The following is a 20,746-nucleotide window of genomic DNA, read 5'->3' on the forward strand; positions in this document are numbered from 1 at the left end:
AACATTCTTCCTCCCCAGAAGCAGCCCTGAAACATCCTAGAAATAAGGTATATGAACCCTGACTCTCTCACCTCGTGGAATAACTATGAAAGACTTGTTCTATGCAAACTTTCAGACATCTTCCAAGGGAGTTATCTCTTGCTTGGCAGTTAATTCTTGATCAGCTTGGTAGCTGGTTTTCCTTTCCTTGTTATACCTACCAGCTGTACTGCCACAGTTTCTAAAAATTCCCCAAAAAGTGTCTTGCCTGAATCTTGCATTGGGATGTGTTTTGGTGGAGAACACCAACCAATGGGCTGCTTATAGATAATTTAATGAGTCTAGGCTTGTCCACCATTTAACTTGAAGGAGGAATAATGGATCAATGGCCACAGACCATGAACCAGTCTCTTCTGAGCATTCCACCCCCTCACTGTGACACCAACAGTCAGCAGAAATCCCCTGTCTCCTCAATAAGAAAGTGCCCCTGGTATTCATTGTCTCCAACTGTTCATTTAATAAATTGATATTAATGCTGTTCCCTTTTTCTATTTTTTGTATCTCTTAAATAGCATTTTAGAATTAACAGATGGCTTAAAGATAATCACAGAAAGAAAACTTTTAAATAAACAGATTTGTGCATATGAATAGCTTGCTGTCTCTGAAACTCACCCTGCTCTCCATTTATGTCCCTTCCCTCTGGTTTTCAAAGGGAGGACTTCTCAATGTAAGAAGCACCACAAGAAGCCCTAGGATAAAGGCTTCCAGCAATCCTGTTTTTAAATTTTATTTTTTTTTACAAATTACAGTTTATTCACTTTGTATCCCAGCTGTAGCCCCCTTCCCTCATCCCCTCCAAATCCTACCTCACTTCCCTCATCTCCTCCCATTCCCCTCCCTAAGTCCACTGATAGGGGAGGTCTTTCTCCCCTTCTCTCTGACCCTAACCTATCAGATCTCATCAGGACTGGCTGCATTGTCTTCCTCTGTGGCCTGATAAGGCTGCTCCCCCAACAGAGGGAGTTGATCAAAGAACCAGTTCATATCAGAGACAGTCCCTGTTCCCACTACTAGGGAACTCACTTAGATACTGAGCTGCCTTGGGCTACTTCTGTGCAGGGGTTCTAGGTTATCTCCATGCATGGTCCTTGGTTAGAGTATCAGTCTCAGAAAAGACCACTGGGCTAGATTTTTTGGTTCTGTTGCTCTCCTTGTGGAGCTCCTGTTCCTTCCAGCTCTTTCTATCTTCTTCTTTCAAAAGATTCCATGCACTCTGCCCAAAGTTTGACTATGAGTCTCGGCATCTGCTTTGATACCTTGCTAGGTAGAGTCTTTCAAAGGCCCTCTGTGGTAGGCTCTTGTCCTCTTCCCTGTTTTTTCAATCTTCTGATACCCTTCCCATTTGCCTTTCTCAGTGAGGATTGCTCATTTTACCCAGGGTCCTCCTTCTTGCTTAGCTTCGTTATGTGTACAGATTTTAGTATGTTTATCCTATATCATATATTTAATATCCACTTATAAGTGAGTATTTACCATATGTCTTTCTACTTCTGGGATACCTCACTCAGGATGATCTTTTCTAGATCCCACCATTTGCCTGCATATTTCATGATTTCCTTGTTTTTAATTGCTGAGTAGTATTCCACTGTGTAAATGTACCACAATTTCTGTATCCATTCCTCAGTTAAGGGACATCTGGGTTGTTTCCAAATTCTGGCTATTACAAATAAAGCTGCTACAAACATGGTTGAGCAAATGTCCTTGTTGTATACTTGAGCACCTTTTGGATATATGCCTAGGAGTGGTATAACTGGATCTTGAGGTAGCACTATTCCTAATTGTCTGAGAAAGTGCCAGATTGATTTCCAAAGTGGTTGTACAAGTTTACATTCCCACCAGCAGTGGAGGAGGGTTCCCCTTTCTCCATATTCTTACCAGCACGTGTTGTTACTCAAGTTTTTGATCTTAGCCATTCTGATGGGTGTAAGGTGAAGTCTCAGGGTCGTTTTGATTTGCGTTTCCTGGATAGCTAAGGACACTGAGCATTTCTTTAAGTGTTTCTCTGCCATTCAATATTCTACTGAAAATTGTCTGTTTAGCTTTGTACCTCATTTTTTAATTGGATTCCTTGATTTGTTGCTGTTTAACTTCTTGAGTTCTTTATATATCCTGAATATTATCCCTCTCTCAGATACAGCATTAGTGAAGATCCTTTCCTAATCTCCTTTAACAGTACAATAAAGCTTTGGGAAGGTGGCATCCAAATCTCTGTTCTCTGCCAATGGTAGGAGAAGAAATGAGGATGCTGGCACTCTGAGTTAATGTCTATGATCACCTCCTCTTCTTTGAGTTGATGTTTGATTAAGTGGACCTTAAGCAATGTTGCTTTTACTATCGTCAAGCTGTCTCTCTCTATTCCTAATTTCAGTTTTGTTGCCCTGTGCTATTGCTCTCAGTAAAGGAGAAATTCTCAGACTTTAGTGAGCACCAGAAACCAGTAAAGAACATGAAAATAAAACCACTTTCCTGGGTCCTGCCTGTAGGGATGATGATTTAATCAGGCTAAGTGGTACCCAGGAACCTTCATTACTAACAAACTGCCAAATGATGCTGAGGTTACACACTTTAAGTGCTATTGCCTTATAGAAAGCACCCAAGAAGTAGTTACTGAAAGACCCCAGCCTCACACTAAGTTAAACATAGCTAACGCCATTTTGTGGGACACCACTGTTATGTAAAACTCTGAAGGCCAGATGAGAAACTGGAAAATTACTGAGAAATCCTAGCTGTGTCACCCACTTGGGATATCTGTGGTCAGGCTGCCCCAGTCATACTAAAAACAGTTTGTGTTAATCACCCTCATGGATATCTGTGAGACTGTTTCAGTTAAGATAGAAAAAAAACAAAATAACAGGTGGCGGGCCACGTCAAGGGGTCATCATAGCCCCCTTGACCACCCAGTTCCTGAAATCTTGGTGCCCCTGCCAAACTTTGACGCAAACCATGGTCTCGTGTAAACGTACCAATCAGCCCCTTGTAACCATGCCTCTTGCTTCTGTACCAGTGCTTCTGCTCTAAAACCCTATAAAAACCCCAGCTTCCCATCTAGGGGGCGCGGAAGTCTCCCGAATGACTTATCGCCCTGGGTACCCGTGTATCAAAATAAAAGCCTCTTGCTGTTTGCATCCGAAAGGCCTCGTTGTTCCTTGGGAGGGGGTCTCTCTCAGACGAAAGATACCCTCCGGGGATCTTTCAGTTACAAAGGCAGTCATCTCAAAACATGTCCTTAACTATAAACACACAGCAAGACAGAATCCCCTAGTTTATGCAATTTACTTGCACATACCTCTACCCTGCATCTTTTTTATAGAACCCTTTTCCTACATAGGACATTTGGAGATGGCTGGGATAGTAGGTGAGAAAACAGCTCCATCTGAACTCTAAACAGAGATCCTTGGTGTGCTCTGTATCAAGTGGCATCTCCCTTGGGTGGAAGCAATGTGCATCCTCCTATTCTCTCAACATAACTGAGAGTTTGCTAATAGCCGCACTATAGAATTTCTTTAAAACAAAGATCAGCTTAGAGCCCTGTGATTTGCTTCTAAGATCTTCCCACAGTGCTTTTTTGTTCTTATTACCTGAGTTCTCATTATCTACTCTCAGCTATTTGGACAAATGTCGTGAGCAATTATGGTTTTTTAGAAAACTGTCTCTTTTATATACTTGGATGAGTTAAAAAAAAAAAAGTCATACAAAAGCAATTGTACTCCTGTAGAAGAAGAGTAAGCCTAATTGCCAAACATCTAGTTTCAAGTCCTTAAGTTACACTTTTTGTCAGAGAAATAATTATTAGGATGCCAGATTTTGAAGGGGTTTGGATTTTTGTGTGTGTCAGCAAAGACAAACCCACAGTAAGATACTGAGATTAAAAAGTACCAGTGCCCAAATGCTCAAAATTTCCCTTCATCATCAGTTGTTCAGGTTTCTGATATGTATAGGCAAATGAAATGTATTGCCACAATTGTGGCCATTGATCTTTGATTTGTATGATACTAAGAAAATTGAATAGTATTCATCTATTAAAAAAATAAAATTATGAGCTTTAGAAAGAAATAACCCTACACCACATATATGCATTCAAAGGCACATAGACACACACACATATGCACACACACAATATATATACATTCACACATAGAGAGACATTATAATGTCCTAAATTTACCCAGACTTCTGTAAAATGTTTTACTTGCTAGATTCTTTTTAAAACTCTCTATTTTGATTTAATTTATTAAATTTAAGCTGTTTGAATAATTTAAACACTGTCAGTCAAAACTGAACCACATTATGACAAAGTGTAGCGATACCATTAAAAACTTAGCCTTTAAGATTTAAACACCAGCTCATTCCTCTTGCCTCTTACTCTCCTCTTTCTTGTAGTACTCTCCAGGACCTCAGGGTAAGGAGCTGAAACCCACCTTCTTAATCTTCTCCAGTCCTTGCCTTGGTAAACTTGGATTCTCCTGATACCTGGTCTGAGAGCTGGGCTTTTCAGGAGGGTACTTCAGAAGGATATCACAGCTCTAGGCTCTTGCCCCAAGTGTTAAAAACTCTTCTTTTTACTGGTCAAGAAATATTCTTACTCTCCTACCAAGATTTGAAAAAAACTTCTGTATGCCTGAATATAGCATCCAAACTGTGAAAAAAAAGCACACCAAAAAACAACAACAAAAAAACAAAACAAAACAAAAAAACACATTTTTTAATTAATTAAATTTACATCTTGGTCATAGGCTCCTCCCTCCTCTCCTCCCATTCCCACCCTCCCTCCCACAGCCCCTCTCCCCTATACTTCAGAATAGGAAGCCCTCCTACCCAGACACTGCAGCTCATCTATTCCCATGAGGACCAAGTTCATCTTCCTCTCCTGCGGCCTTATAGGGAAGTCCCATCAAGGGAATGTGAGCAAAAAGCAGGCAACAAAGTCTATGTTAGCTATACCCCCCACTTCCCTAATTATATGGGCCTACATGAAGCCTAAGATGTCCATCGGACTTACCTTCTTGTTGTTTGTGCTTTGTAGTATGTCTGCTCTGTACTATATGACTAAATTCCACTTATAAGTGAGTATATACTATGTGTTTTTGGGTCTGTGTTACCAAATGACACGTGTATTCCATCTTATACCTGTCAGAATGGCCAAAATGAAAAACTCAAGTGACAACACACTCCTCCATTGCTGGTGGGAGTGCAAGCTTGTACACCACTTTGGAAATAAATCTAGCACTTTCTCAGAAAACTGGGAATAGCCATACCTCAAGACCCACCTATATCGCTCCTGGAAATACACCCAAAAGATACTCCATCATACAATAAGGGCTTTTGCTCTACCATGTTCATAACAGCTTTATTCTTAATAGCCAGAAACTAGAAACAACCTAGATGTCCCTCAACCAAAGAATGGATACTGTGGTACATTTGCACAATGGAATACTACTCCATTAAAAACAAGAAAATCATGAAATTTTCAGGCAAATGGATGGAACTAGAAAAGATCATCCTGAGTGAGGTAACACAGACCCAGAAACCCCTACTTTTATTATAAAAATTCCTGTGGAGCTATGTTGTCATTGTTGAAAACAGAGGGATTTTCTGTTGTCCTAGACAAGTACTATACCTCTTAGCTAAATTCCTAGTCAAAACCAAGTTCAGATACAGAAGGAAAAAAATATCCAGCACAATTACATAGAAAGAAGTGAGACCTCAAACCAGAAATATGGGGATAGAGGACACCAGATACTTCAGGTGAGTGTAGCAGAAGGAGAGCCAGGAGAGAGGTTGAGGGAAGCTCAGAAGAATATGAAGAACAGCAAGAGATAATTCATACTTGAAAGACAGAGTATACTTTTAATCTATAACAATTTTACCTTCTGGAGGTCATTCTCTACCACTGCTAAATAGTGCAGAAACTGCCTGCATGCTTGAATTCTATTGTCACTAATAGGGTAAGTTGCCCGTTGATGTTCTGGCTATAAGACCATCTGGAGTTCAGAGCAGGTCATCATGACTAAGAACTGTACCTTCCAACAATAGACAGAATTCTGGGCGTTTAGAGGCCATATATCAGCAGGTGTCTCTCAGTGCAGTTTGTCCTGAGGTATGGTCTCAAGAGCAACAGAGTTCTGTGCAAAGATTTTCAGAGCACTTTCATGATGTCAAAGAAAATAAGATAATACACATAACTGGAATCCTTTGGCTAACCACTTTAAATGCCTGACAACCAAGTGCTGATTCTCAGTTTATATGCTTAGATTTACACCTGCATAGATGTTCACATTGGCAGCTTTGATTGCCGTGGCAAAGGAGATAAGCAAAATGAGAAGGAAAGCTGGCACTGCTGTGGTATCTCAGCAACCTATGAAATTGTGGGTCTTGAATTATTTCAAATACTGGAAATATGATGGCTTTTTGAGTTTTCTCATGATTCATAATGTAAATGTATTCAACCCCATGCAACAAGAATCACATTTGTACAGATAACATCGACTCAGTGACATGGAAGCATCCTCTGTGGTATCATTGTGGATTTGAGAAATATGTTGTTTGGGGTATATTTAACTTGTAAATGTTACCTGTGCTTGTCCTATAATTTCATGGGAAATAAAAGCTGCAGCAGTTCAGAGACTTGGAAGTCAAGACTAATGGGAAAGGCTCTGGCAACTTATTTACTATCTCTGAGTCCCCGTGATGAATTTGAATGAGTCTTTTTGTCCCTACTCTCAGGTGTGTGTGTGTCTACTTCTAGTGGGCAATGTTTTCTAATTATTCCTTTATTGCTTTACTTCTCCTTTCAGATAAAGTTGTCTGACTTTGGTTTCTGTGCTCAAGTTTCCAAAGAGGTGCCAAAGAGGAAGTCACTGGTGGGTACCCCATACTGGATGGCTCCTGAGGTGATTTCCAGGCTACCTTATGGAACAGAGGTAAGTAGGTAGCAGCCATTGTTTGAGGGCAGTGGGTCCTGGGATCAGATCAGGGCACAGTGGTCCTGATGGGTGGGTACAGGAGTTAAGGGGCTTCTGACTCCATCATTGATACTCACCATTGGGTATCTGCTGGCTCAGAGTTGGCTGTGGGAGACAAAACACTGGTCCCAGTGGGGACACTACCACAATGTGTACACAGTGGCTTTCCCTGGAGTCCCAAAGGAAAGTGGACAGGAAATCATGGAGTCACTAAAATGCTAGTCTCACACCCAGTGAGAGGCTATAAGAAAATATAACTGTAATGGTGACTGCAGTCTCAAAGAAATACTTCAGAAAATGAAAAGTGCAAAAAGTTCCACAAGGAAGTAATATTTGCCTATAATGGAAATATAATAGAATAAAAGCACATGTGTATTATGTAATGTTCACAATACAGCCTAATTTCTATTTCCTCTAGAAAGAAAATAAAACATTTTTAAGGGATCAGGCTTAGATATATAAAAATGAAGGAGGGCAGAGCAGAGGTTTTCTCAGAGGGGACAGTATAAGCAGAAGCTCAGAGGCACACAGATACTGAGCATAATGCTTCCATGCACTATGTTGTGCACTGCAATGGTCAGTAGCTTGTACTGATGAGTGAAGAGTACTGCTTGAATGAAGTCAGGCTCTGCTCTCCTTTTCTCCTTCCTGTGACCTTGGATAAGAACCTGGCTTGCTTTTTTGCATTGTGGTCCCCAGAGATAGATCCTCAGTAGCAGTCATTGCAAGAGGTAGAGGAAGGATGCAGAGAACAAAGAAAATACAACTTGGTCATCTCAGGAGATGACTAGCAAAGTTTACAGAGCTACTGCTGGTCTCCCTTCCCCCAGCCTTCCCAGTCCGTCTTCATTTCCTTCACTCCCTGAAAACAATACATAAAGCAGGAGTCTCTGTGGGTTGATTTAAAATAATAAAAGCAGACGTGGAAAACCCCAAAGTGGGTGGAAAAAAAACTCTGTGAAACTGGGGTTTGTAAAGGACTAAGGGTATGCCATGTGTGGAACAAAGTAGCTCCTTGTAGTTTGTTTAAAACAGATGTCCCTCAACTGAGGAACAGATATAGAAATTGTGGTACATTTACATAATGGAATACTACTCAGCAATCAAAAACAAGGAAATCATGAAATATGCAGGCAAATGGTGGAAACTAGAAAAGATCATCCTGAGTGAGGTATCCCAGAAGCAGAAAGACACACACGGTATATACTCACTTATAAGTGGATATTAGCCTTGTAATATAAGATATACATGCTAAAATCTGAACACCTAAAGAAGCTAAGCAAGAAGGAAGACCCTGGGTAAGATGATCAATCCTCATTCAGAAAGGCAAATGGGATAGACATCAGAAGAGGGAGAAAACAGGGAGAACAGGAGCCTACCTTATACCTTCCCAATCCCATCCTCCCTCCCTTATCTCCTCCCATAACCCTCCCCAAGTCCACTGATTGGAGAGGTCCTCTTACCCTTTCCTCTGACCCTAGCCTATCAGGTCTCATCAAGACTGGCTGCATTTTCTTCTTCTGTGGTCTGGTAAGGCTGCTCCCCCATCATCGGGAGGTAATCAAAGAGCCACTGAGTTCATGTCAGAGACAGTCCCTGTTCCCATTACTAGGGAACCCACTTGGTACTGAGTTGCCATGGGCTACATCTGTGCAGGGGTTCTAGGTTATCTCCATGCACGGTCTTTGGTTGGATTATCAGTCTCAGAAAAGACCACTGGGCTAGATTTTTTGGTTCTGATGCTTTCCTTGTGGAGCTCCTGTCCCCTCCAGGTCTTTCTATCTACCCCTTCTTTCATAAGATTCCCTGCACTCTGCCCAAAGTTTGGCTATGAGTCTCAGCATCTGCCTTAATATCCTGCTGGGTAGAGTCTTTCAGAGGCCTGCGGTAGGCTTTTGTCCCGTTTTTTTGTTTTGTTTTTGTTTTCTCCCTCTTTCAATGTCCATCCCATTTGCCTTTCTGAGTGAGGATTGCTCATTTTACCCAGGGTACTCCTTCTTGCTTAGTTTCTTTAGGTGTACAGATTTTAGTATTTTTATCCTATATTATATGTTTAATATCCACTTATAAGTGAGTATATACCATGTGTGTCTTTCTGCTTCTGGGATACCTCACCTTTTGCCTGTATATTTCATGATTTCCTTGTTTTTAATTGCTGAGTAATATTCCATTGTGTAAATGTACCACAATTTCTGTATCCATTCCTTCTTTGAGGGACATATGGGTTATTTCCAGATTCTGGCTATTATGAATAAAGCTGCTACAAACATGGTTAAGCAAATGTCCTTGTTGTACACTTGAGCATATTTTGGATATATGCCTAGGAGTTTTATAGCTGGATCTTGAAGTAGCACTATTCCTAATTGTCTGAGAAAGCACTAGATTGATTTCCAAAGTGGTTGTACAAGTTTACATTCCTAGGGATTTTTCTTTTATTTTTCTCCTCTCTCTCTTTCTCTCTCAATTATTTATTTATTTATTGGCCTGACAGGAAGTTAATACAGAGTCTAATGGGATAGAAATGAAAGTTCAGGACTTGACAATAGCTTTTAATTTATAATGAACTGTTAGAAACTTCACTAGAGTCATCTTTGAACAGCACACAGAGCCTAGGGAGACGGGTTGCCCAAGGGTAAAGAGGGCGCACTGCTTTTGCAGAAGACCTGAGTTCAGCTCACAACACCCACATCACACAACCATACCTGCCTGTAACTACAATTCCAGAGGCTCTGATATCGTCTCTAACCTCTGAGGGCAAACATACACACACACATACACACACACACACATAAGCAAATGTTATTTTCTAAAAAGAAATATTAGGGGGGAACAGCCTGACCAGGCCCTAGAGGAAGATTATGAAAGACAGTCCTGATGAGACCTGATAGGCTAGGGTCAGATGGAAGGGGAGTAGGTCCTCCACTATCAATGGACTGGGGAAGGGGCATGGGAGGAGATGAGGGAGAGAGAAAGGGTGGGATTGGGAGGGGATGAGGGTGGGACTACAGCTGGGATACAAAGTGAATAAATAGTAATAAATAAAAAAATATATTAAAAAATAAAAAGAAAGAAAGACCTGGAGGGGACAGAAGCTAGGCAAGAAGAACAACAGAACCAAAAAATCTAGGTAAAGGGGTCTTTTCTGAGACTGATACTTCAACCAAGGACCAACTCCAAGGTTATGCATGGAGATAACCTAGACCCCCTGCACAGATATAGCCCATGGAAGCTCAGTATCCAAGTGGGTTCCCTAGTAAGGGGAACAGGGACTGTCTCTGACATGAACTCAGTGACTGGCTCTTTGATCACCAACTCCTGAGCAGAAAGCAGCCTGACCAGGCCACAGAGGAAGACAATGCAGCCAGTCCTGAAGAGACCTGATAGGCCAGGGTCAGAGAGAAAGGAAGGAGGACCTCCCTTATCAGTGGACTGGAGGAGAGGTGTGAGAGGAAATGAGGGAGGGAGGGTGGTATTGGGAGAGGATGAGCGAGGGAGTCTTCAGCTGGGATACAAAGTAAATAAACTGTAATTAATAGAAAATAAAATTAAATTAAAAATTAAATTTTTCATTTCCCTGAAAAAAAAAGAAATATGTAAGCAAATGACATTAGCAAAAGGGGTGATAATATAACAATTCAGTATGTAAAGTTGTATCATAAAGTTTGAAATTTTCAAATCAGTTAATGTATAAATAAGTATAGATCTTCTGGTTTAATGACACAACCAAACTCCAGAATGCTTTCCACTCCACACATAACTAATGGATTGTGCCTCACAGGTGGACATCTGGTCCCTCGGGATCATGGTGATAGAGATGATTGATGGTGAGCCGCCCTATTTCAATGAGCCTCCTCTCCAAGCAATGAGGAGGATCCGGGACAGTTTACCTCCAAGAGTGAAGGACTTACACAAGGTAAGATTTGGTATATGTTCCTATGTCCAAAATAGCTATTGGATCTTTCAGACTCTCTTCATTTAAAGACTGCCATTATCTAGTTCAGTGGGCCTATTTTGGGGGTAAGAGTTTAGGACTTAGTCATCTAGATTAAAATTTATGTTTTTTCTGTACATTTACTGGGAAAGTGACTCCACACCTCCTACTACAAAGTTTTTCATCTATAAATGGGATGTCACCCGCTCTTCTCTCAAAGGACTAGTGAGGGGTGAATTGGATGCTTCTTCCAGCATGTCCTCACAGAGTAACTGGTACCTGCTGGGGACTTCTGAGTAGTAGGGATATTGCAAACAAGCCTCAGATTTCTTGACTCTTGTAAAGCTTGCATTTTAAATAGAGAAGAAGGCAATACAGTTTATACAAATGGATTGAAAATAGTCAACACATGCTATGAAGAATACAAAGTACCATGAAGAGATAGAGTGTACAAGATGGAAGACTGGGAGCTGCTTTAGTGTGAAAAGCCAAGGGAGCCCTGTATGGAAAGACTGGTCTAAGCCAAATGGAAAGAAGGCACTAGCCATGCAAAGATCTGGAAGAGTATCCCAGGCAGAAGAAGCATCAGATACAAGGACCTGAAACCAAAAAAGAAAACTTATGTGTTGCAGTAACACAAGGAGATGAGGAAAGAACATTTCAGAGAAATATGCAAGAGCTAGATCATGCGGGGAAAAGAAGGGCATGTTCATATCAAGGACCGGTGTGTGTGGTTTTCACATGTTCCAAGACACAGCAACTGGGACTAAGCTACAGCTCATGGTTAGTCCAAGAAATTTTCCTCTAGCTCTCAGCTCTCTGTAAGGCTCGACTTTCAAGGTCAACTGCAGCCTAGCCATACTTCCCTCCATCTACTTTAAAAGTTTTCCTGCTTTTGAATTTTGTACATATATATATTTAAATATGTGTATATAAATGTATATATATATAGGTTATACTATATATGGTTTTATACAAAAACACATATATACATATATATATATAACTATATAATATAAATATATTTAACAAAATATTTTTTCAGGTCCTTGTATCTGACCCTCCTTCTCCTGGGATACTTTTCTTCCAGATTTTTGCATTCCTAGTGGCTTCTTCCCATTTGGCTCAGATGAATCTTCTGATAAAGGGCTTCCTTGGTTTTCCTTGGCAAAAACAGACCAAACAGGAGGCTGCCCTTTAAGGAAAAGGAGTCTGGAACGCTAGAAGCTCCCATTTCCACTCACTTCTTAGTGAAAAGGACTCAGGGAATTGTTAGTATAGGTTGTGCAGACATGCAGCAAAAAGAGAGCCATAAGAACTCAGTAAGAGTTTAAAACTTTTGATAGATTGGGTTAAGATTAACCAATGAAATTTAACTAAAAATGTATTGAGTGAAAATAATCCCAAACCAAATAGAAATGAGAGGTATTGAATACACAAAATATATTTACTCCTAACGTTTAAAATCTGGGAAAAGCCCAGGCTTGTTTCCCAAATGAATAAATAATCTATGGAACACTTAGATAGAGAACACTACATAAAGATGAAAATAGTGAAACAAATGAAGAGAGAATTTTAAAAATGCAATGCTGAGTGAAAATAAGCCAATGAAAGTTAACAGTATAAAAGAATATACTTATAACAGTATACAAATATATGTGGTATAATACATTTATAATATATAATATGTTTACATATTATATACACATATACGTGTATGTGTATTTGTGTAAAACAATATATATGTATAACCTATACATAGATTTATATATATTATATACATATACAATTATATGTATATATAATTTTGTATAAAACCTAAAAGCAGGAAACAATAATATATCCTACTAACAGTAAGGATACACATTACCTTTTGTTTGGGCTACAGGTAATGGCAAGAGGGGAAGCCTGAGGCAACTTCTTAGAATGGTAGAAATGTTCTAAGATCTCAGTAGCAGTGAAGAGTAAACAGACGTCAAAATATGCTAACGTCTATAATGTCATTCGTTTAATGGTACTCATCTCTAAGTAACTAAGATAGACATCAGAATTAATTTTTTTTAAAAAATTGAAGGGAAATTCAGCCAACCTAATAGAAATGTGTTTCTCTCTAAAGATAGAGTGTTAGGCAAGTGTTCCCACCAAGCACTATTTCATAGTCTTAGTCAACCATACCACTTGTGCCTATATAACCCTTACACAACAATTGTTCTCATTTACTTACCATAATTATTTTATTCAATAAATAGTTACTCTATCCTTTACTCTCATTGTAAACTTTGAAGGCAATTATGATGGTGTGTGATTTTCTTCCATATTTTTCTTCTTTTATATAACTTGAAATCATTAACAAGATTAGTTGGGACATCATTTCAGAACACTGGGCTTGGTTTCTGTGTTAGTCCTCAGTATGATGTCTGTTTCTTTTCACAGGTTTCTTCCATGCTTCGAGGATTCCTAGATCTGATGTTGGTGAGGGAACCCTCTCAAAGAGCCACAGCCCAAGAACTTCTTGGACATCCATTCTTAAAATTGGCAGGTCCACCATCTTGCATCGTTCCCCTCATGAGACAATATAGACATCACTGAAAGGATTCATATAGGAGAAAAATATAGGCATGGGAATGATTCAGGAGAATATGACAAAACTACAGAACATGCAAAGACCTGTGCATTCTAAACCAGCTGATTAGTGGGACAGTGTGATGACCTGATCAGCAGGGTTCAACAGACCAGGGCATCTTCTAGTGTCTTAATAAGGCATTTCTCCACTGACAGCTGGGATGGCCATTTGGAGCATGGCTTTAATAAGTCATTATTATACATTTTCAGCCCTTCTTCCAGTGAATCAGAAGGACTCAGTGCAAACTCCGTTATGATATATCCTAGCCACATGCAGGGTACCGCGTAGGATTTTCTATATTGAAAGAATACTTTTCTGGCAAAAAATTAAAAAAAAAAAGGAAGGAAGAAAATAAAATAAAATAAAAAAGCACTTTTTTCTTAATGGTAGCAGTGTAATGTATTTTGCAATGAATTTGTAATTTTTCTGTACGATAGTTTTGATAATTTATAGTACTTTGATGTCACGTAGCCATTGTCTTGGTTGAAGTAATACTTGTTTACTAGCAGGCGTTTGAACAAAGCCTTTCCTACTTTTTTATCCCTTTCAGAGAACCAACAATTCTTTAGGAACTTTAAATACTAAATGACCCTCAGTCACCGTCAGCTTTAGCAGAATATCTTTCTTATCTTAACAAGTGTCTTATGTAATGGAAGAAGAGTTAAGAGTGATAGTGATGGTGCGGACACTTCCCTTACCCAACCAAATATAAGGAAATAAAACTTGAGCCACAGGAATCACCAAACTATTCCTTGATATAATACTAAGTATTTTGAAAAAAATCATATTTTTTTTCTTCGAGGATTCTGGTAACACACCAGTTTTCGTAGAGCGAGATATTTCCCTTTGATGCCCACCTTCAAATAGGCATGGCATCCCTGTGGCCAAATTTCTTTCCCAGGGAGTAATTTCAGTGCTGGGATCATTGGACTTGGTTTCCCCAGATAGAATGTTTGAGTGAGACCATGGCATCCCCAGGCTCACAAAGGGAGAGTGAACAAGGCAAGCTGTTTGGTTTTGTTTGTCACTGTTTCTAAGACTCTGTATGCTAGCATACCAAACTCTTGTCTGTAGTTACCTTCATGCCGCAGTATTAATCACTGTTATTCATGTATTGTGCTGGAAGTCTGAACGGATGATAGGGGATGAATTAGCAAGGGGGTATTTTACCAGGTATGGTCTAACTTAAGTGGTGACCATGTTATAATGTGTTTCTGACATAAGGAGAGTTGTGCTGCTGTCTTGATCTTCCTGAATGTTGATAAAAATGAATGACTACTACAATACATTTTGTGTTGCTTGTTGGATGAATTTGCATGTTAACTGTAGACCAATATAGATTTGCCTTTAAAACTCTGGAAGCGCTACATAGTCATCATTAGTTTCTATTAATTATGCATCAGACAAAAGCCATTTGTTACCAAACTGGAAAACCAGAGGCTTTACTTAATGACTTTGCATAATGTAACAAATATGAAGATAAATTTGTGAAGATACTCTGGTTGCTCTAAGCATAATTAAAAAGTTTTTGTAATTAATAGATTAATAATTGTTTATTATAGTTTAAAAGGAAAAAAAGGCATAAAATGACCTTCTGCTGATTAGATGTTCAGTTTTTCCCCAAACTGGAAATAGATAGAATCTGTGACTCTCTTTTGTAAAACACAGATCAATGTTTTATGTCAACTCTTAAGGTTTTAATATAAATATGTAAAAATAATCTCAATACTCAAAATGGCAGTCCCCAAATGTCAAAAAACAGAATGTCATAATTCAGTCAGGACATATAGAAGAGGGAAAAAGTCGATCAGAATCATTTTACACCAGAATCAACATTTAAAAATTCATTGCAGGAAATAGCAGATTTTGGATTCAAACAACTTTTGACAGTGTAATGAAAATTTTTTCTGTAATTTTCTTATCATTTGGGCATTTCTTACAGTGTTCAGTGAGTTTACTAAATGTTACTATAGCTTAAAGGATCTGTGAGCACTGAGCACTGCCAGAAGCTGCACCGCAAATAAAGTAAGTGTTTGCCTTTCCCCACTGTGCTATTGGAAAGACTTGTTTTCTGAGTTTGTCTTACTGAGTAAAAAGGAATAGTGTTTATGTTCTTGGGGTGCAAATGAATTGATTTGTACGTAATATCATGATGTCTCAAAGTGAAGATAAACATACCTACCCCTAAAGATTATCAGTTGTGTAAGAATGTGACATAGATACTCTACATAGGAAAAAATATTAAATTCTGAGAAACCAGGTTCAAGGAAAACCAGATGAAGAACTAAGGACCTACACTCTTTATTTCTCTATCCCAAAGGTGTTGAGCTAATTTGAAGCTTTTTACCAACAAATTCTACTAACATGGCTTAGCTAGAAAAGGAGCTCTCATAGCCTGGAAGAGTTAAGTCTCGTCATCTTTTTTTGACTGGCAAGAAAAAACACTAACACTGAGCCCTTGAAGTTGAATAAAAATACTTGTGTCAAAGAGCGCATTTATTATCTGGAAATTTTAGAAGGTGACCTTCAGGGATTAACCTAAGACGGAAAGATGAGGGAGGATTCGTCCATCATGTGTCACGGAGGCAACCATGCACACACAAGCCCTCAGGCCGCAAAGGGAGTAGACACTACGTTTTCCTGGCTGTGTCTGATGGACCATGGAGAAGAATCAAGTAACATACTAACCTACTTTTAAAAAGTAAGGCCAGTCAGAGAAATGCACATCAAAACAACCCTAAGATTTCACCTTACACCCATCAGAATGGCCAAGACGAAAAACTCAGTGACAACACATGCTGGAGAGGTTGTGGAGAAAGGGGAACCCTCCTCCATTGCTGGTAGGAATGTAAACCTGTGCAACCACTGTACAGGGAATGTAAACCTGTACAACCACTCTGGAAATCTATCTGGTGCTTTCTCAGACAATTAGGAATAACGCTTCCTCAAGACCCAGCTATACCACTCCTAGGTATATACCCAAACTTTGCTCAAGTACACAAAAGGGATACTTGCTCAACCATGTTTATAGCAGCTTTATTTGTAATAGTCAGAACCTGGAAACAACCCAGATGTCCATCAACGGAGGAATGGGTACAGAATTTGTGGTATTTTTACACAATGGAATATTACTCAGCAATCAAAAAGGAGGAAATCGTGAAATTTGCAGGCAAAAGGTGGGATCTAGAAAAGATCATTCTGAGTGAAATATCCCAGAAGGAAAAAGACAAACACAGTATATACTCACTTATATAGACCTATAAGATATGATAAACACAATGAAATCTATACACCTAAAAAAGATAATCAAGAGAGCAGACATGGGGTAAGATGATCAATCCTCATTTAGAAAGACAGATGGGATGTGCATTGAACGTATGACAGGAATCTACTGAGCGCATCTGAAAGACTCTAACTAGCAGTGTTTTCAAAACAGATACAAAGATTCATGACCAAACCTTCGGCAGAGTACAGGAATATGAAAGAAGGGGAGTTAGTATGATGGGGAAAGGATAGGAGCTCCACAAGGACCAAATATATCTGGGCACAGGGTCTTTTCTGAGACTGACATTCAACCAAGGACCATGTATGGATATAACCTAGAACCTCTACTCAGATGTAGCCTGTGGTAGCTCAGTAACCAATTGGTTTCCCATAGTGAGGGGAACAAGGACTATTTCTAACAGGAACTCAATGACTGGTTCTCTGACCTCCCCAACCCCCCAAGGGAGGAGCAGTCCTGTTAGGCCACAGAGGAGGGCTTTGCAGCCAATCCTGAAGATACCTGATAAAACAGGATCAGATGAATGGGGAGGAGGTCCCCCCATCAGTGGACTTGGAAAGGGGCACGGTGGAGATGAGGGAGGGAGGGTAGGATTGGGAGGGAATGAGGGAGCGGGACACGGCTGGGATACAGAGTTAATAAAATGTAACTGATAAGAAAAATAAAAAAATAATAAAAAAAAAAAAAGTAAGGCCAGAGAGATGACTCAGTGGAAAAGACACTTGCCACCAAGCCTGGTGACCAGAGTGTACTCTCCAGAGACAAATGGTACAAAGGGAGAACTGACTCTGGTAAGCTTGCTCTGGCATTCACATTCATGCATGTGTGGAAACACACACACACACACACACACACACACACACACTTGGAATTTTCTATAGTAATAAGCTACATAACCGCAATGTACATTGGAGAGAACTTTAAGGAGATATGGCTTCTATCCTGCAGGGAAAGAGGTCAGAGTGACACTGAAATGCAAGTGTATCATCTACATAGCATCTCTTGTGAACAGCAGAGGCTGTAGACTTCAGGCAGAGCCAAAATGAGTTTTAAAAAAACTTCCCTCCAATAGTATCTCAAGTCAGCTGATGTCAGACACATGAGCAGAAGGTGGCCACCATATGAGTCTCTGTAGACTTGGCCATGTCACAGTGTGAGACCCCGTGATATGGGAGACACATAGGAGAAAGAAGGACTAGACTATCCTGCCATTGTCTCCTGTTGCTGTCTCTTTTTCTTGTACAAAGTCACCCAGTTCAAAAGATGTGTTGGTTTTGAATGGACATAAAATTTATTTTTGAAAGTCACAGTATGTAAGTGGAATCAAATTTAATTACGGTTGTGTTCCTATTATCCACTTAGAAAAACATCCATTGGCAGTTACTAAAAAATAAAATAAAATCATTTTATGAAACTAACGTCTCAGAATCAGACTCCTTGGTCAATTTAATCAAAGAAATAGATAATGATATTTCAAAGAAAGACAGATTGTACCTGGATTAAATATAAAATATATAACAGGAAAAATCTAGTGAAACAGACATGATGCAGCATAAATTGAATTAATGCACAAAGAAGACTGTCAGTATAAGCATGTTGCTTTATATTTTCATTTTCAGATTACATTATTTAGCATGGGCTATAACAAAAGGAAAACCTAAAACAGTCATTTAAACACAAATTCTTTACTTTGTGCAGTGACTCTGGAAAACTTTCTACCAGAATGCAGAGAAAGAGAGAACCAAATGCTATGTGACAATTTCCTTTAAATTGAAACATTCTCTCCTGGAGTAGGAAAGGAAATTCATCATATACAGGAAACTCAACAAGATTTAAAAAACTCAGGAGGTTCTCCTCTACTGCTACATAGGGAGCAAACAGTTGCTGAGGTAAAGAAGACCATTGTTGTCTACCAGTTCGTCAAGAATCCTTAGGAATGCAATTTTTTGTGAATCAGTACCAACACTGAGTGGAGGGTTTTTTTATTTTTTGGTTTTTTGTTGTTGTTGTTGTTGTTTGGTTTGGTTTGGTGAGATCCTGTCTGAAAGCCAACCACATTTCTGTAAGTAACTAAATTCCTTGTGCTCTTATGAGAAACCTGAATAAACTCACCCTTTTTTTTTTTTTTTTTTTTTTTAAGAAACAGTCAGGTGGAGTTGTTTCTTTGGACTGTAGTCAGTGCCTTATCTAAGGTAAATAGATTTTTGTTCACCTCTTCCCAGGAAAAGCCAGGCAACATAATGAGCACCCAAACAAAGGCCAAGATTATTAGAGCAGCATTTATATCATATCTGTGATGGGTAATAAGACATGCAGCTGAGGCTGGCTGATCCAAATAAGAGTAAAACGTCTGTAAGGGTAATTCCATCAAGACTACCTTTTCCTGTGTGGTATGGGATGCTGCCACTTCTTGGTAGCAGATCTGTGCTTTCTGCTATGAGTGATAAAACATGTAACCAAGGTCAAGCTACACAAGGGTGGAACATCTTTAAGTGAGTTCAAAGGTAATCTACTTTTTCTGCATAATATAAGGTGCATGTCTCTTTGTAAATGTAGTCTGTCACATGACTATGAGAATTCTCTAAACATGGCTGATGGACTAGAGGATGTAATGCAACCCCTGAAAGTAGAACATGTAGAGTGGAATTAAAAACAGGCTATGGAGATAGTTTCATAGTCTTTGCTGTGGGCAAAAAGTCATACAACTGAGATTCAGCTATATCCTTAGAAAATATTTGCACAAGTAAGAGAAAATTTACAACAGGAAAAATAATGTGGATGCTGTCCAATGCCTTAGTTCCTGATTTGGTAGGAAAAGTAAGAAAAAATAGGAGGATGAAATTGAGGTGTTAGCTTATCATTTCTTACAACTGACAGGATATAAGAGACAAAGATTTCTAAAGAAACCTGAACTATGTCAATGGGCCCTTTCTAGGATTCAAAAACTTAGGCTGTGTGGGAAGAATCAAACAGGAAAGGAGGACAGAGCTGGGTAGAAGTGATAGAAGACACCCTGCAAGTCTGATTTCTTAAGGAAAATTTGTGATAATCAGAGAATACTCGTCCAAACTGGTTTAATTAGAAGACTTTTGAACAAGAAATAATAAAAAAAAAAAAGTGTCTCATAACCTGGCTCATGAGATTGTGCTACAAAAAAAGAAATGAAGTGATATGCCTCTTTTAAGATGATAAAAACTACATAATCTGAGGCAGCATGTACAAAATCAGTCCCTTGTACAAGTCATTGGGGGACACTTGACTTTCACTAAGTTAGGCCTATACGTGCAGTTGTCCACGTTGGATCCCTTGGACATGGAGTAATAGACAATTACCTGAATCTCAAAGGTTCTGGGAATCAAACTTGGGTCTTCTGCAAGAGCAGTATATGCTGCTAACTACTGAGCTATCTCTCTAGCTCCAGCTACCATAATTTCAAAATAGTTCTAAGAAACCCAGAATTGCTAAAACAAACCTCTACAATAAAAGATCTTCTGGAGGTATCTCCATCCCTGAACTTAAACTGTACTATAGAGCAACAGTAATAAAAACTGCATTACACTGGCATAGAAACAGAATGGTGGATCAATGGAACCAAACAGAAGACCCAGAAATAAACCCACATGCTTAGGGACACCTGTTATTTGACAAAGATGTCAAAACCATACAATGGAAAAAAGATAGAATCTTCAACAAATGGTGCTGGTCCAACTGGATGTCTACTTGTAGAAAAATGAAAATAGATCCATACTTATCATCCTGCACAAAACTAAAGTCCAAGTGAATCAGAGACCTCAACATAAAACCAGACATATTAAATCGGTTAGAAGAAAAAGTGGGGAATACCCTAGAACTCATTGGTACAGGAGACAACTTCCTGAACAGAACACCAACAGCACAGGCTCTAAGAG

General features: G+C 39.2%; 1 protein-coding gene across 2 annotated transcripts in view; it reads left to right on the forward strand.

The window, feature by feature from the left end:
• The window catches only part of Pak5 (p21 (RAC1) activated kinase 5), a 351,215-nt gene extending 336,153 nt beyond the window's left edge, over positions 1–15,062 (forward strand). For both annotated transcript variants that reach the window (XM_055602702.1, XM_055602703.1), the window contains 3 exons: positions 6,834–6,959; positions 10,780–10,914; positions 13,366–15,062. In XM_055602702.1, coding sequence (XP_055458677.1) covers positions 6,834–6,959; positions 10,780–10,914; positions 13,366–13,521 — 417 coding nt within the window. In that variant the 3' untranslated portion in view covers positions 13,522–15,062. The remainder of the gene's footprint in view (positions 1–6,833; positions 6,960–10,779; positions 10,915–13,365) is intronic.
• The last annotated feature ends 5,684 nt before the right edge of the window (positions 15,063–20,746 follow it).

The sequence above is a fragment of the Psammomys obesus genome, unplaced genomic scaffold, assembly GCF_907164565.1.
Source record: "Psammomys obesus unplaced genomic scaffold, mPsaObe1.curated_primary_1811, whole genome shotgun sequence".
Taxonomy (NCBI): Eukaryota; Metazoa; Chordata; class Mammalia; order Rodentia; family Muridae; genus Psammomys; species Psammomys obesus.